The 19455-nt window shown below is 33.9% G+C and overlaps 1 protein-coding gene across 11 annotated transcripts in view; it reads left to right on the top strand.

Moving 5' to 3' along the window:
* CDH18 (cadherin 18) overlaps positions 1 to 19455 on the top strand; it is a 1096529-nt gene that overhangs the window by 1064058 nt on the left and 13016 nt on the right. For all 11 annotated transcript variants that reach the window (XM_074386991.1, XM_074386980.1, XM_074386983.1 and 8 more), the window contains one exon: positions 3812 to 3929. In XM_074386991.1, the coding sequence (XP_074243092.1) occupies positions 3812 to 3929 (118 nt within the window). The remainder of the gene's footprint in view (positions 1 to 3811; positions 3930 to 19455) is intronic.

The following is a 19455-nucleotide window of genomic DNA, read 5'->3' on the forward strand; positions in this document are numbered from 1 at the left end:
AAAAAAACAGAGGGAATCTATTATATTTTATACATATTAAATTTCCTCTGTGTTCTTTCTTTCATTAGAAATAAATGTACAAAAATAACACATAAAATAAATTTTATTACATAACACTATTCTCTGCCTCCACCACATACAATTATTAACTTTATAGTTTTGCATGAAAAAATTAACTAGGTCAATAGAGATTCTTTACTGTCAGAAATCAAGTACATTTAAATAGCAAAAGTTGATGTTATCAAATAAATGTAAGCAGATAATATTAAGGGTCATATTTTGAAGCCGATGCATTAATTAATTTAAACAGCATACTATGTCTTTTAAAAAAATATTATTTTAGATTGTGAGGTTACATGGGCATTTTTTTACATGGGTATGTTGTGTTCAGGTCGGGACTGGGCCTGTAGTATACCTGTTACCCAAATAGTGAACACTGCGCCTAACAGTTTATTTTTTAACCTTCTCCCTTCCTAGTCTCTGCCCTTTTAGAGTCCCTGGTGTCTGTCATTTTTATCTTTATGTTGATCTGTCACCACTGTTTTGCTTCCATTTATAAGTGAGAACGTGTGTATTTGATTTTTTATTTCTGAGTTAAGAACTTTCTTGGCCGGCATGGTCGCTCACACGTGTAATCCCAGCACTTTGGGAGGTCTAGGTGGGCAGATCACTTGAGGCCAGGGGTTCTAGACCACCCTGGCCGACATGGTAAAAATCCATCTCTACCAAATATTAAAAAATCAGTCGGGCATGGTGGTGCACGCCTGTAATCTCAACTACTTGGTCACTGAGGCAGGAGAGTCACTTGAACCCAGGAGGCAAAGGTTACAGTGAGCTAAGACCGATAGATTATGCCACAGTCACTCTATCCTGGGTGACAGAGTAAGCTTCTGCCTCAGCAAACAAATACTCAAACAAACAAAAAAAACTTTCTTTTTAAAATGTTTAAGCCAATCAAGTAGATTAGACAGATTTTATATATTTGTGATACTGATTTTTCCCTAATAAAGTACTCTAGTATTAATAGACAATAGAAAGTATATTTTTAAAGTGGATACATTTATCTGAAGACATCATAAAAAACTCCCTGGTAATTATTTATAAACAGCAACTCTCCATTTTTTTTCACCCTTTGCTTTTTTAAGACTAAATTTGTAGCATCATTTATTTGATATATTTCAAAAAAAAAAAGCATTCTATGTGCTAATTAGATCACACATGGACATATATATATGAGAAATAACACTTGTGTTAAATTAGAAAAAACAGGAATCCAAAAAGACATTGTTAGGGATTTTACATTACTAAAACAATTACACAAAAAGATAGCAAGGTAACACAGTGTGTATAAATCAAAATTCTGACAAAGGGAGAGAAAATATTAATGATGGAAACCTGTTAATTACCTGGGTATCTGCCAGAAGCTTACAACTTCTAAAAACCACAAACATGTTAACTTCTCAGGTATATTTTGTAATGAAAGTCTAAGGTAACAATGGATGTAAATTCTATTATCTGATGAAAGAGATAGGTTATTTGTAAAACAGAAAAATTTAATATGCCAACACAGAACACAGACTGAGCAAATATGACAGAATTTTGGACAATGTCAGACTAACATTCTAGTTTCTGGAAAAATTTTTTTCAGAAATATGATTAATAAAAGTTTAAGCTTAGATACACTATGAACAATTCTAAAAGAGTTCAAGATGCTTGGGACATTGTTAAACAAAACATCATAATCAAATCCTCATTTTCATGTGGAGACTAGGAGTTTCTCTCCTCAAAAAACGCATTTGTCATACTTCAGCTTCCTGTTTTAATTTGCATTTGAAATTATCTGCAAAAAAGTGAAAAAGATGCCTGACAAAATAGAATATGAATTATATCAGAGTTTAACAGATATAATGAGCTCATTTTTGTAAAATATTAAGAAAATATTAAAATAATTTATATATTTAAAATGGCTAGGAAAGAAAATAATAATGCCACAGCCATGATAACAGAAAACATAAACTAGCTCAGTTAACTCAAATGAAATGTTCTTCACCAATCTCCTCCAAAACTCTATCCTCAGATAAAAAGTAAACTTGTAAATGTATCAGAATGTTATAAGGTACCCTAGAGGAAATAGGGTCACACACTGGAGAATCACTAAAATTCAAGACAAAGGGGATAGAACGTTTGTTTTACAAAGAACGGGGAAAAAGGAGAGGTAACATTAAGTATTTGTAGGTGTTAGAGGGAGTGAGGGAGTGTGTGATACATGCCTAAATACTTATTTAACCTTTAAAAAACTTAAAATATTGACATATAGTTCAATTTTATATTAAGTAACTGATGTGTAGACAATGTAGGTATGTTCCTCAGATGAGGCAGCACTGGAATTGCCATAATGTTTTGATTATCCATCAATGTATTCTCATACTCCAAGTCAAACAAAAGGAAAGGCAATCTATTCCGACACTAGTTGTACTTTAAATGGACAAAGAAAATAGTAAGGTTTTCAGCTTGTAAATAAATATGGAGGGAAACAAAGGCTAGAGACTTCTCTGGAGGCGGAGGCCGGGGTAAGAAGCACATAGGATCTTGCTGAACGTGAATATTTTAAGTAGTGACGGAAAGGAGGTGAGAGTGAGTTCAGTAAACAGAATGAGGAAGTTGATCTCTGTATCCTGAAGTGCTTCCTTCACTGTCACTTCATGAAAACACATGCTTTTCTGGTTTTACTCTCACTCACCCCCACTTCTCGGTACTTTTATTTTCCTTCTCATCTTTCTGACAAACCAATGGGCTCAGAACATGGAGAGACATTTAGGTGTTAACTGTGATATCGTTTGGTGAATTACCTCCCTTGTAAAATACTGAATTGGGTGAAATTAGATATAATGTTCTAAGAAATTATGTTAGTTTCTAAAATGAGACAATGTATTACAGAAGCAGGAAATACGATTGTCACAGCTCTACTTACCCTCTCTTTGTTTCTCATTTTTCTAAGGAAAAGGTTGAATGAAGACACCTAAGCATTACAGCAATAATTTTCAAAAGTGGAAGTATATTTTGGTCTGTTTATTTTGATATTTAATTTTTTAGGAGCAGACTGGCCATATTTATTGAAATGCATGTTCTTTTCTTGGGCCACCATAAATTCTAACTTACTCTGCTTTTTAGTGTATAGTAAGTCCAGATTTTAAAGAATTGCCTTCTCCTGAGCACTAGAGAGAAGTTATTTACAAATCACTGAGGGTGTTGTTTTGCCTGTACCATTATTTTAGAGATTTGCAGCACATCACCATCTTTCCAGGATTCAGGCTCCTCAACTGTAAAATACAGGGACTGGATCATGATCTTAATGGCTTCTTGAAAAAATAATAAAACCAAGATTCTACTGTTCTTGCAGTTACTACGTAGACCAACATGCACTCATAAGCTGTTCTGAATCAACGTTGGGATATTTATATTTGTCCAAACAATACTTGATGTCTTCTCCAAGAGATGTTCATGTGAAAACATTGCACCTAGTTGACCCTACAGTACCATGGGTGATTAAGAAAAAATTCGTTGCGTGTGCTATGCTAGAAAATCAAGTGTGATGAATGGTTAGAAATTATATACCCTGTTTTTCCTAAACTCTAATCTAAAACAGGGCAATTTAATTGATCATTTTATGAGATGAACTTGAAAAAAAATAACTCAAGTTGGAATAAAAGGTGTTTTAAACGTAATTTTTAAACAGAAAGAATACAATGTAATTAAAATCAAGGGAACAAGCAAAATAAAATTGACAATTTAGTGTATGTCTTTTCTTTAGGTTATTCATACCATCAGTGCCACTGATAAAGATGATTTTGCCAACGGACCAAGGTTTCACTTCTTTCTTGATGAACACCTGCCTGTAAATCCCAACTTCACTCTGAAGGACAATGAAGGTGAACATATATACACATATTTGGTTATCTCTGTAGTTTCTTCTTTTACCGTATATGTAATAGGCTTTATTCTTATATACCCACAAACATCTTGCAAATCAGCATTCAAAGTCAGTTTGATGTTGCTGTGTTATGATCTGTGAATAGCTCATATTTAAAATTGAGCCATATGTACAAATCACTTTCACTGAATTTATTCAGAAGCGTATCTTTAAACAAGAAACAGACATGTAATATGCTCTTGGGCAAATTTTAAGAGAACTCTTAGCTGACAAACTTGTTTATGAGAACTGCTGCCACTGCTTGGAGGTAGAAGATATTCAAATTAGGAAAAATGAAAAATATATCCTAGGGACAGTTACTAAAGGAAATGCAGTGCCTGCAATCATCTTGTATGAACAAGGTTATCAAGATGTGCTGTACAAATTATATTTCCTCTTGGTATTAGGAACATTGTCCAAAATATGGGTAGAAAGATATGCACAAGAATGCAGAGCATTTTGGAAATTTTTGAATCATTTTTATTTAGCTCTTTCTATTATGTTGTTAAAAATAATCCCATAATTTAGTACCTATGGAAGTTTCTTCATTATTTAATGTCCTCTTTTGTTCATTTCTTAAAGTTTCATACAAGTCATTCTTCATGCCTTAGGGAAACATTAAGCCATAGAGTATGCGCAACTTTCTGATTAGGAGCAACTTTCTCTTTCTCCAAACTATATATTTGATTATGTTTATCTGAATAGTCTGCTATTTGGAATTTAACACTTGACTCAGAATCACATGCAGAAAACAATGGCACACACATTTTGAAGTAAATAGTGGATTTCCTCTCTCTTCACTTCCAGGAGAAAATTTTCAAATGCAAGTCACTAAATGACAACCTGCCAAAAGCATTTTTCCCGTTTTCCCTAAACATCTTTAAATATAACAAAGTATCAAAATGTGCATACAGCTATCAGATTTATAAGAACATTCAAAGCTTAATTGTCTCTCACATTTTAAGTGGCCCTATGTCAGCTCTACTTATGGGAATAAATATTTGTGTATGTTTGTGCATGACAAATTGCATTTAACTGACTATCATAAATTTACCTACATTAGAAGAAGCCGTCTTATAATTCAAATATAGTTCGTATGATTAAACATGTGAAACTTGCAAAAAAATCCTATTTTTCCATATTTTAAGGAATTATATAATTTGGCAGAGGTTACTTAACTTGCTTCCTTAGGAGATTGAAATCATATGTCGATCCATGTACTTAATGTTTCAGTTAGATGTTTTTCTATTCCAGCAAGAATTTTATGTTTTTAAAATAATTTGAATTTAATGACATTACAATGAAAATTTGACTTAAATTTGAAGATGTGTTTAATTCAAGCTATTCAACCTACATAAGCATAAGTCTGAATGTATTTTAGAAAAACAGAATAATTTGCTGTTGTTGAATCCCATGTTCTTAATGAAAAGTTCTTTATACAAGATTTATTATATCTGGAATTTGTGAATTAAATTAACAATTTTACATATATATACATATATATATACACACACACACACACATATATATATATATATATATATATATATATATATATATATATATTTCCTTTTTTTTTTGATACGGAGTTTTGCTCTTGTTGCCTAGGCTAGAGTGCAACAGCCCGATCTCCGCTCACTGCAATCTCTGCCTCCCAGGTTCAAGTGATTCTCCTACCTCAGCCTCCCAAGTAGCTGGGATTACAGGTGCCCACCACCATGCCTGGCTAATTTTTTATATTTTTAGTAGAGACAGGGTTTCACCATGTTGGCCAGGTTGGTCTTGACCTCCTGACCACAGGTGATCCACCAGCTTCAGCCTCCCAAAATGCTGGGATTACAAGTATGAGCCACTGCCTGGCCACTTATTCCCCATCATATTTGAAATGTCTTATTAAGTGATTTGACATTACTAGTGCCGGAACTCACATATAGGTTTTCTTCTAAAAATATCTGCACACTTTTAAAGGAGTTTGTGTGTGCATTTTTTTAACAATGCAAATGAAGTTTACATCAGCTATACCAGCTTGAATGTGAGAAGTCTATGGATGGTTGTATATTGGGAAAAATGTTTAAAATATTTTGTAAGAATACATTGACAATTTTTAAGTATTGAAATTATAAATAACAGAAATAATTTCTCTTGGATAGAAAAAAACAGCGATTCTTTTGGATGGAGATATTAAAACATGGCTGAAAATATGTTCTTAAATTAACAGACTCAGTTTTGCTCCATAAATTCAGCCCCTAAACCTTCTGAGTCTCAGTTTTTAAATCCATTTTTCATTATTAGAATCACTGACTTAGTAGCCTTTGTTGAATTAATAATACCATATATACATACATTAGAATCAGAGGGTCTTGCCTCGAGAGACAAAGCAATGATAGATAATAATGTCATAAAGATGAAATTAAAAATAAAATAGCACTACCAAACTGTATACATACATGCTTACATACGTATATTGATTTATGTACTCTGGAGATGAACCAGAATGAAAATACAATGGAATAAGAGTCAAAGAATGCTGGGCTCCTGGGTCTTGAGTGCTTGGGCTTTGTATTATGTAAATTAATTGATATTTACATGCCCCCAGAACATTAAAAGAAACCTAGAAGAAAAATTATTATTTTCTGTGCCTTTGTAAGTTAATTGATATTTATAACCCCCAGAATATAAAGAAATAAACCTAGAAGAAAAATTATTACTTTCTGTGCCTACTTCTTACATGAAAGTCCATATTGAGAGAAACAACAGAAATCAGACACAGACCCCAAACCAGGATAAGCCATCAGGAAGCCATTGGTTTAGTGATACTTCCCAAATTGCACTATGGCAAAGAGCAGGTGCACAAAAACAGAGATTTTTCAGAAAAAGAGAGAGACAAAGAGATGCATATTGTTGTTCATGGTAAGCCTAAGAACCAGAAATGTAAAAGAGAATGAATGAATTGAGAAAGAAATCCAAAAAATGAATTTACTATTAATGAAAAAATGCGTAAATGATGACAAAAATACTTTTGTAATTTCAAAATACAGAAATAAATTAATAACATATTTACAAAAAAAAGATCAAAAATTGGTTAGACAAAATGAGGCAACAGTAAAAGAAAATAAATATGTGTGAAAATAATAAATTCATATCAAAATAAAACTATAGTTTTGGCATATATAGATAACTATATAGAACCATATAAATATATACAGAAATTTAATAATATATATAGCTATATATAGTTTAGAAATTTTAATTTTAATTACATATATGCACAATATATGTATATATTATATATATATATATATAATTATAGCTACTGAAAACCTAGAAATACATTCAATTGTATAAATGTTTATTACAATTGAAATCTGTAGTTGGGAAATAATTGTGTCAAATTCAAAAGAGTTGCCAAGTTTAGGTAGAAAAGAAGTGGGATTGGGTAGAAAGGAAAGACTGTAAGATTAACGTCTTATGTCTTAAGGCATCTGAAACAAATGTGGCATAATAATGTGTTTCAAATCTAAGTAGCTGTATGTTCTTTTAATTTCTGCATGGTGAGAGTTCACTAAAACAAGTTCATCATGTTTCCAGGCACAAAATCAGAACTCACATATTCATTCAACCAACGTGCATTGAAATACTATTCCTGTAGCTTTCTATGGCAAGTGATGATCCCATCACAGGTGTAGTCAGGATCTATTTCTTGTTCTCAAAGACATCTTGCATACACTGAAATGGAACAAGGAATAAACATGCTGCTCAACCAGCATGTAAGAAGCATGCCTGTCCTGGAATAGGGAATTGGGATTCGTTCCTAAAAAGGGAGGTATCTGAACTGATAACTGAATGATGGATGAAACTTAGCAAGGAAAGAGGGAGTGGTTGAAATTTATATGCAGGAAGTTGAGCAAGCCAAAAAGCCCTAAGGTACAGGGAAGAGCGGCACAGTAAGCTTAAGGGACTGGCTACATTTCCATATAAAGTCAACATAGGTATTGAAAGTGGAAATTAAATTTAGTGTTGGCTGGAGAGGCAATCTATAGCAGCTTGATTTCTTAGACTATGAGAAGTCAATCTCCTTTTTTTTTCTTTTCTTTACAAATAATTATAATTTCAAAGGAAGATATGGAAACTGAATTTTGAATAAGAGTGATGTAGTACAATTTTTAAAGGACTATTTTGTTTGATATGTAGATAAATGGACTGTGAGCAGGCAAGTGCAGTGGTATCAGTCATCTTTAATTGTCATTTTTGTAAAATACTCTAAGGCTCCAGAACAGTTTCGCTTTGAGCAACAATACCAGGACTTCTTCAGATCTTTAACTTTTCTCCTCAGGATATTTATGCTGGGGAACAATTTCTCATGAAATTCTTGCATTTCTTTATGTCTTGTAAGCAGAGGCATTAATTTTTATTTTCTTCCAGAATAACTCTTATGCAATGTTTGTATAACAATCAGACTTGGAAGATATGGTGTCTTCCTTAGGTTCAAAAGACGTATTTATTTGATGTAATAATGATAATGTAATCAGGATAATGACAATAATGATGTAATAAGGATAATAAGGATAATGATACTCTTTGATACAGAGATTGGGCATGTATTTTTTACAATTCATTTTCAAAGATCCAGGCTCCCTGAATTTAAGACTCCTTAGCTGAGGTACAAACCCACTGTGTGCTCCACATGCACCTGGGGCCTCCCCATCACTCCTCTTCACCTTAAAGTATAAGTGAACAGATCTGAAGGAGAGTTTATGCTCCTTGCTGTGATGTAAGTAAAAAATCCTTTGTCTTTGATTCAGAAGGCTTGTGTTTTCCTCCAGCATCTGTAACATTGTGTCAGACTAAGTAAGTAGCATGTAAGTCGGTACAATATCAGATCCCACTCTTCACATGTCTTGACACTTTGTGGAATTCACTCCTACTAGCAACTATTGTGAAAACACCTGTGTGCTTATTATAACTTACTAATGCATACATTCTCAGTTTGTACAAGAAAATACTTTCGCAGTGTTTACACCTAGAGTCACCATAAGGTAGCTAATTTCCTCATACCAACTAAGAAGACCTTCTCCCATCTACACTCGGATGAAATTCTCCTATTTAATATCTAAATCGGCTTTGCTAAATATCTAAATTTAACATGGTGTTATGTTTTTGTCAGATTTTCCCCATTCCCACGGGATCTTTCCTGCCATATGTTCTAACCCTCTTGAATTTGGAATCTGATAATTTGTCTGAACATTGCAGAATAAATGTCTTCTTTAATGTTCTATCATGTTTAATTTTAAAGTTTCCTTATTTTGGACCTAGTTTTTATTACTCATTGTGACATGTGCTGGGAATATATTGGTAGAAATACTAGCAAGGAGCTAATGAACTGCTTAAAGAAGCAAGAGTCCTAAGAGAACAAATATATCCATTCAAAGAAAATGTGGTCTAAATACATACCACCTTGGTTGAAATATACTTATTTTACAGGCATGTAAATCACTAGTGAAATTGTTTATTTTTAAATTTTCCTTTACCATTTTAATCTCAGTGATTTTACAATCACTGTCAGCCTTTTCTAATATCTAGAACAAATGCCAGTTCTTTGTTTGCCTTTTTTAAAAAAAATTTGTCCTGATGGGGGTAGAGGAAAGGAGAGATAGGACTGGGACATGTGGTTTTCTTTCTTGATAGATCAAGAATGTTTTAATTGAATGTCACATGTTTTGTACTGATACAGTGGAATGCCTGAGACTGAGAATTTGTATAGAAAAAAAATATATTTCTCACAGTTCTGGAGGCTGGGAAGTGCAAGATCAGTTGTTCTTGTAAGGGCCTGGTCTCTGCTTACAAGATGACATCTTTGGAGGGAAGGAATACTTTTCCTTATGTGGCAGTACAGTGGAAGAGAAAATCTTACTCCTGAAAGCCTTTTTTTTTTTTTTTTTTTTTTTTTTTGAGATAGAGTCTTACTCTATCTCACTCAGGCTGGAATACAGTGGCACAATCTCAGCTCACTGCAACCTCTGCCTCCCAGATACAAGCAATTCTCCTGCCTCAGCTTCCCCAGTATCTGGGATTGCAGGTGCCCATCCCCTCACCCAGCTAATTTTTCTATTTTTAGTGGAGACAGGGTTTCACCATGTTGGTCAGACTTGTCTCAAACTCCTGACCTCAAGTGATCCACCTGCCTTGGCCTCCCAAAATACTGGAATTACAGGTGTGAGTCAATGTACCCCGCCTGAAAGCTCTTTTTATGGTGGCATTAATTTATTCATGGGACTGGAGCTTTCAGGACCTAGATACTACCCTTTACACCCCACCTACCAACATTATGTATTGGTGACAAAGATTCCAATACATGAATTCTGGCTGAGACAAAAACATTCAAGACATAGCACTAACAGAGGATAAAACAATAATGTATTTCTCCAGAGCATGTTCACCATTTCTCTGGTAAGCAATAGGAGGATTATATTCACTTTAATCCATTCGGAGTCTGAACTGAGTCATGGCTGATTCACAGTTTGGTTTAGTTTTGGTTTGTCTCTGATTTGTCTCATTTCTAGAGCATGACCCTCTAGGGCTCTAGACCGAGAGCCCGCTTGTGCTCTCACAGTGGTCCTTAACTTTAATCACTGTTCAACACCAGGATATAACAAAAAAGCTTTTCTTTGTCTTCCAGGACTTTTCAGCTTAGAGTTCTAGTGTTCTGTTAAAACTTCCAATTTAACTTTCAATTTAAATTTTCAACTTAACAAATGTCTAGAGAAAATCAACCATGTCCTCAATTCCCAATTTAATTGCACATGCAAGAAACTCCCAAAAGCTCCTCTAGTTTCTCTCCCCCCAGCTTAGAATCCCACCCTCTTGTTAGTTCCTAATCTAATTAAATACCTGTAGAAGAAAGGATGTTTTGCAATCAAGTTTCCATCTCCACAGTTTTTCCTTCTTTAGAATATTAACTCCTCTAGTTATCTTGCTTCAGCAGTTTTCTGATGCCTGAAAGTAGAGATTTTCTTGAAATGTTAAGCTTCTCTCTTTGTTTTTAGTGGGAGAATTGGTCTGTCAAAACTGCATGTATTACCTAGACCTGCATTTTATAAAGAAAGAGCCATTTGGGAACCGTTTCATTAAATAATTGGGACATAAATGGAACTTAAAGAAAGGATGCTGTTCAATGATAATCTAATTATCAGGAAGATGATTGCTGCTTTGATATTCCCTTGAATGTTACAGATATTTGCTGTTTCAAGTTTAATTAAAATTGGCTTAGAACTCCGTCTTCTGTACTGAGCTAATCCAGGTTTCTCTCCAAAATTTCTGAAGGGTTAGTCATCATTTCAACCAATTTTCCATTTCATAGGAACTTGTTGCCTCTGTTACTTTTACATGCCTGCTACACATACCCACTTGTCACCATACAAACTAGTCCCCAAAGATTGGGTGTACAGACTGCAAGAGGAGAAAAGGCCAGCTTAGTAGCCATCTGAAAAAGATATCAGAGGACGGAAATTATAGCTTAAGATTGATTTTAAACTAATTCTTTCTTCCAAATCTTAACTGGGACAACATGGACAGTTAAATAAACTTGACCTATGGGTGGATTCCAAAAGTGACCTCCAAGGTGGAGAGACTGAAATTTATAAGAAGATATTTAGATGCTGGCTCAATTCTACCTACTCTCCCTTACTATGTTGGAGGAATCTCTGGTAATCAGAGCTCAAAACACCTTTCTTAGAAGAAGATCAGAGGACATGGCAGTGGGTCAAGTTAGTTGAAGGACAGGCAGGTATTATGTATTAGAACATATGGAAATTGGATTATTATATCTAAATGAAACTTTTTTTTTAATTGCATTTTAGGTTTTGGGGTACATGTGAAGAACATGCAAGATTGTTGCATAGGTACACACATGGCAGTGTAGTTTGCTGCCTTCCTTCCCCTCACCTGTATTTGTCACTTTTCCCCATGCTACCTCTTCCCACCTCCCCACCTCCCCGTCCCTCCCCCATTTCCCCCCAACAGACCTCAGCGTGTAGTGCTCCCCTCCCTGTGTCCATGTGTTCTCATTGTTCAACACCCGCCTATGAGTAGGAATATGCAGTGTTTGATTTTCTGCTCTTGTGTCAGTTTGTTGAGAATGATGGTTTCCAGGTTCATCCATGTCCCTACAAGGGACGTGAACTCATCGTTTTTGATGGCTGCGTAATATTCCATGGTGTATATATACCACATTTTCCCTGTCCAGTCTATCATTGATAGGCATTTGGGTTGGTTCCAGGTCTTTGCTATTGTAGACAGTGCCAGAATGAACATTCGTGTGCATGTGTCCTTATGATAGAATGATTTATAATCCTTTGGATATATACCCAGTAATGGGATTGCTGAGTCAAATGGAATTTCTATTTCTAGGTCCTTGAGGAATTGCCACACTGTCTTCCACATTGATTGAACTAATTCACACTCCCACCAACAGTGTGGGTTTCACTGTGTTGGCCAGGATGGTCTCAATCTTTTGACCTCATGATCCACCCATGCCAGCCTCCCAACATGCTGGAATTACAGGTGTGAGCCACTGCACCTGGCCTGAAAATTAAATTTTTTAATCATATGCAACAAAAGATTTCTTGGGCTGTCATTTTTACTTTGTTATGGCATTCTGAAGATTTAGTGTTTCCCTTGGCTTTATTACTTTTTATTATTTTTTGCAGCATTCATTCTTGTAAAAAATGATCAAATCATTTGTAAGTTGCTTTATAGCTTTTAACAGAACACTTAAAAGGAAACAGGAAAACCTTTCTTTTTCTTGTGGCTTTGGGATTGGTGAAAGAAGATATAACTTTAAGCTTATATTGCACAGAACTTACAATGAGAGATATTTTCAACATTGACTATGTAACTGTTAGAAAGGGGTCTATTGGATTCCTTTCAAATTTCATACTCCATTGGTAGGGAAATGCAGGTATTTAGTTTGATATATACTGGAAATCATGGGAATTTTTAAGTGTTTATCTTATATTTCTTTGGCATTGTCAGATATGTAGCAATCAGTATTCCCATAGTTTTATTTCTGTCCTTCAAATAAGAACTCACAGCTGGTGTGGTAATATGCTTAATTTCTCTACAGAGTATAACCATTTAAATTTTTGTTTTTATCCACAGGGTTTCAAGAGACCATTTAGTGATTCCTCCCATTCCTAAACAAAATAATGCACATATAATCTGCCCTGAATTGCAAATCAAGCCTCAAATATCCTCTAATGGATGTGGCTGCAACTGTGTCCTGCTGAGTCACTTATCTAAGGTCAGGGATGAGGTTGGAACACATGGTTATTTATTCTACGGTGGCTCTCCTTTCTCCTAGCAGTCAAATACTAACATTGATCCAGCCACACCTTGAGAGAATTACACCATCTTTTACCTGAATGCAGACACTCAAACTTGACGAGTGAGAAGTTAAACAGCATGCATACAGTCTTGACCCTAAAATGTAAAAGTGTGGATAACTGCAGTGATCCATTTTAGTGGCTCTTTTGCTTTAGGTAGAAAGATATGCTTTTGTTATTTCAAATTCTATTGATTATTGTTGTTGTTTTATATATATATATATATATATATATATATATATATGTAAAACATAAACATTGATTGTTGTTTTACATATATGTGTATATATGTAAAGATAAAATTATATATGTATATAAAATATACAGGTAGTATAGATTATATATATATATATATATATAAAAAATATATACAGATAAAATTATTTTTCCCCTTATGGATTTGCTAGCCCACACCACCTCTCACCTTTTTACTCCTATTCCCAATGAAAGAAACCTGACTCATATTCACTAAACAAAAAAATAGAATTAGAAGAATTAACCAAAAATATTGCTAATTTTGGCCAGAAGCAGTGGCTCACGCCTGTAATCCCAGCATTTTAGGAGGTCAAGGTGAGCAGACCATGAGGTCAGGAGATCCAGACCATCCTGGTTAACATGGTAAAACCCAGTCTCTACTAAAAATACAAAAATTAACTGGACGTGGTGGCACATGCCTGTAGTCCCAGCCACTTGGGAGGCTGAGGCAGGAAAATTGCTTAAACCTAGGAGGTGGAGGTTGCAGTGAGCTGAGATCACATCACTGTACTCCAGCCTGGCAACAGAACAAGACTGTCTCAAAAATAAATAAATAAATAAGTAAATAAATAAATAAATAAATGGTGAATTTTATCATCACATGTCACTTTGTTTTGCTTTCCTTTTGTGACAACGTAGGTTCCACTCTTATGCTTTAATTCTGTGCTTGCTAAGAACCACATGGTGCTACAGAAGTCATCTGCGCCACCCTGTGCATTAATGCAGGTGAAGAAAACCATTCTGAAAACAGAATTATATGTTTACTTGTTAAAGCTCTCTAAAGATTTATACTTACAAATTTTTTTTCAGTGTTTATAAATCTAGTTACTCCAAACTTAGCTTTTTTTTTTTTTGCTTTAACTCATTCATTCTCTACTAAAAAAATACTGTTTATTAAAGGTGTGTGATAAATAACTGGTACAAGGTTTAGCTTGGAGTTCATACTCTTTTAAAAAAAAAACAGCTGTTCTTATCTCTACTGTTGCAAATGTTATATTATTGTTATATGTTTATGATTTTTTTTTATCTTTTGGCTTGCACTTCATTTTAAAATCTCATTTTTTCTTCTTTATTTCCCTCCTTTCTAAGTTAACACTTAGACATATTCATGTGTTATTCATGAGCAGATTTGCTGATATTCTCGAAGAATCACATAGTTGTTTCATGTGTATTTGTGTTTATCTTGTAAAATCTGATATAAAGTCTTGAATATGTAGATATAATGGCAAAGAAAGATTGAACAGTTTAAAATAGGTCTTTGAAATCTTGGTAAGAGATGGCAGCTTTGCAGAAAGAGTTGTTTTTGTGCTGAGAGTGGAAAAGCAAGGCTCAGAAGAAAAAGGACAAAAGGTACTTAAAAGAGCTACTGTGTAGCATCTGATAAAGAACGAATGTTGGCTGGGCACGGTGGCTCACGCCTGTAATCCCAGCATTTTGGGAGGCCAAGGAGGACAGATCAAAAAGTCAGGATTCAAGACCAGCCTGCCCAATACGGTGAAACCCGTCTATACTAAAAATACAAAAATTAGCCAGGCCTGTTGGCAGGCATGTGTAGTCTCAGCTACTCAGGAGGCTGAGGCAGGAGAATTGCATAAACCCAGGAGGCAGAGGTTGCAGTGAAGTGAGATTGTGCCACTGCACTCCAGCCTGGGTGAGAAAGTGAGACTGTCTTAAAAGAAAAAAAAAAAAAAGAAGAATGAACATTAACAGATTGATTACTAATCTCCTCGGATAACAATTTTAAATTTTTTCTGTATACTTGGTGGAATCAATTAAGATGGTTATAATTTGTATCAGCATTGTTTGTAAATCCGAAAGCAGAAATAGACAACGGATAGTTGTATTTACCCAGGATTTTAAGATTATCAAGAAGCAGATGGTCAAAGGGATGACATTCCAGGGTGCAAATCAGAACATAATGACATATTGGATCATACCTTTCTGGTTTGGCAGAAAGACAATTGAGGCCACAAGGATGTTTGCAAACTCAGATGAACAAGCAGAATCCAGAGCCCCAAAATGGAGATGAAGCCACCATAGGATTCAAAGAAGGAAAAGTCAGGAAATATGAAGAAATAAACCTTCATTGGAGAGCATAAAGAGATCATGCTGCTGAAGTGTTACATGATATATTAGTTCGTTTTGCTTTTAATTTCTTTCTACTGATCAATATAATAAGAAAACCACAACAGAAGATAAGTTCCTGCTGAGTATAGTTCAAATCGTTGTTAATCAGGTAGTTATTATGGAAAGGGCGCTTTGTGGGAAAGCAGAACACTGTTGTTTGATGCATGCTCTCTAATAATGGTTAAATTATGAATAGATTCTATTGTTGCTGCAAGAATGAAAAAAAAAAAAAAAAAAAAAAACCTCAAAAACCGTGCCTATTTATTTGTCTGGTGGAAGTTGAGGTGCATTTCTCAGCTTTCTTTTTATATACATTAAACATTTTTTTGGGTCTAATTACAGATCCACTTCTGAGGATTTCAGATGTTTCTGTTGCTCTGATAGATTTGGAAATATTATTTTAATGGTCGGGCTATGCTTGAAAGAAAATACATCTTTCTGCCTGCATTATCAAAAATGGAATTTGCTGAAATAGCTGAGTGTACATAGATGTCAAATAATTTCAGTTTCAGAAAAAGCATAGTTTTTAATATTTTCTCAGCTATAAAGTCATTTTTGATTAAAAAATAGGAGTTATTTTTGGACCCAAACTTATTTTAAAAGCATGCTTTATTTTAACTTAAACTGTATTTTACTTTACAAAGGTGGCATATAAAGTCTATTCTGCAAGGTCTTTCAAAAGATTGAACCAAAAAAATGAGACAGATAATAGTAGCTCAAGAAAACTATACCTGATCTCTGGGACCATGTGACTTGTATTACACTACCATATTCTGTGATCTTCTATCCCTGTGGAAGTACAGAAGTTGAATGCATTACTACCTAACAATATATTTTATGACAAATATTTTTGTGAAAGAGCCCCTCAAAATTATTATCGATTATAAACATCTTTGGAACATTTATTGCTACAAAGATGAAGCAATTATGTATATTGTTATGATTGCTTTTCAAAGGAATTAAATTTCAATTATTTCAGTTATCACAGGATATTATTAGAGTGTAGGCATGAGTCTGATATTACATATGTGTGTGTGACAATCTCCCTGCTCCCTCCTGTTTGTGTACACATCCTTTTTGAACAGGAAGTGGAATCATATTACAATAAATAATGCATTGTCATCTATTTTGAAATATTAAAATATATGCAAAATGAGGCCGGGCATGATGGCTCACACTTGTAATCCCAGATGTTGGGGAGGCCACAGTGGGTGGATCATCTGAGATAAGGAATTTGAGACCAGCCTGGCCAACAGGGTGAAACGCTGTCATTACTGAAAATACAAAAATTAGCTGGGCATGGTGGCACATACCTGTAATCTCATCTACTGGGGAGGCTGAGGCAGGAGAATCACATGAACCCGGGAGACAGAGGTTAAAGTGAGCCGAGATTGCACCATTGCACTACAGTCTGGGTGACAAGAACTCTGTCTCAAAAAAAAAAAAAAAAAAAGAAACAAAATATGCGCAAAACTATTTCTGATTTAAACTAAGGGTCTACTTAGTTTAAAGTTGTATTTAAAGTTAGTTAAAGTACTTAGTTTAAAGTTGTACTTAGTTTACAGTTGTATTTAGTTTAAAGTTTTACTTAGCTTCTACAAATACTAGAAACATATTGATGATAATGAAAAATCACATTTAAAAAGTTTACCAAAATGTTCCGGACATTTTCAGGATATCTTTTTTAACAAAATTTACATATGACATGTAAACATTCTGTGAATTCTTAATGTGAAAATTTTTTCAAACATTTTTACTGTCTCAAAGTCTTCTAAACACATATTATTGGATTAAAATTTCACTTTTCATGTAGTAAACCCAAAACTACGCACAGTACTCCAATGCAGCAGTCCTTTCAATAATGAGAAGCAGGAATTTCTAATCATTATTGAAGGCTTTCAGATTGTTTATTTTGTTTGACAGTGCTAAAGACTTACTACTATATGTTGATTGTTTATTTTGTTTGACAGTGCTAAAGACTTACTACTATATGTCTATATTTATCTATCTAATCTATCATTTACCTAGCTAACTATTTACCTATCAGTCATCTATCTATATTTTGAAATAATACCTGCTATTCAAGACCTTTCCTATTGATAGTTTCCAAAGTCTACCCTCTAATTTGCATTTCTATTTTGTGTCTTATTGTTAAATTTCTTTGTTCTAGCTATACAAAATCTCTTTGAATCTTAATCTAATACATTAGCTTTACTAGCTCCGCTTTCAAGTATTTTATAATCCGGTGACTTCATTCAAATTATAGAGAGTGAGAATTAAGAACCCAACCATGGTGCACATTATTAGAGATTGACATTGACAGCCCTTCTCATCCACAGATGTCCCATCCTGCTATGTTTTCTCTTTATTCAGTGCATACTAATTTTTCTTATTCATTTGGATGCCTTTTGAGACTTTCTATAGTATCTTATTTACTTTTTAACCATTGCATATCATGTTAGAGAATTGTTATCGGTCTTGTTGCCTAATTTTGCAGCTTCAGCAAGACGTATTTTATTGTGTCTAATATGTATATATATATATATATGTACTTATGTGTATTTTTGTGTGGTGTGTTTATATATATATATATATATATATATATACACATATATATACATATATATGTATATGTATATATATACATATATATATACACATATATATACACACATATGTGTGTATATATATATATTTGTGTGTGTGTATATATATATATATATATCTCTTCTTCCTTGCACATTCTTCCTCAGTGTTCAAAGTTTTCTTGTTCAAGTTCAGTGAGCCTTCTGCCAAGTACATATTTTGCTGTTCCAGTGAGGTACAGAATATTCCTTGTCAAAACCTCATTATTCTGCTGTGCTAAGCCTTTCTAGGTGGGAAGCTCTTTGCCTACTGAATCCTCTTTTCTTTTAAAAAATGAAAACTTTTAACTGGAAAAAAAAAAGAAGAAAGATTTTTATGTCTTTATGTCTTAGAGATTTCTGTTTCGGGACTTAAAATGCACTAGAAACATATTCTGGCATCTGTCTTGTTTCTGATTGCATTTCTAATAGTTATCCTGAAAAATAGCATGCTTCAAGAGTGTTAATGTGAGGCACACGCTAGGCCTGAGCCATGAAAGAATCACTATCTACATGGCATGTTATGTCATTTTACATGTTATTATTCATGTTTTCCGGAGATTCAGGGAAACATGAATAATAACATATGAAATGGCATAACATTTATTGCCTCACATCTCTTCTTCAGAGGAGCAGCTGTGAGATTCTCAGACATATTTGTGCCCATGAATACTTATTCCATACATATCCCATAAAGACTTACATTAATTATGATTCAACATCCTACAGCTGATAGATATGTTTCCACAAAGGTCAGGTTTTCTGGGAAAAGTACCCATGACTGGTGAATTATTATATAATACACATGACGTCATTCCTCTGCTGCTTCTTTCTTTATCCTATGACATGTTTAGGAATAGACAGCTGATGTAGTTTTAAAAAATTCCTCTTTCACTGAGTTAGAAAATTTTTTCAGTTTCTCATTATTTAATTTCTGATTTTCAGGAACTCAATCATATGTGTATGTATATTTTCCTGTTTTATTATATGTAGTACATTGAATATTTGAAAAATATTTTTTTAATATATTAATTTAGTAATGTACAATAAATAATATCATTGTAGGGTATTGCACTGTGACTGTTATAAATGTACCTAT

The sequence above is a fragment of the Saimiri boliviensis genome, chromosome 1, assembly GCF_048565385.1.
Source record: "Saimiri boliviensis isolate mSaiBol1 chromosome 1, mSaiBol1.pri, whole genome shotgun sequence".
In the NCBI taxonomy this organism is placed as follows: Eukaryota; Metazoa; Chordata; class Mammalia; order Primates; family Cebidae; genus Saimiri; species Saimiri boliviensis.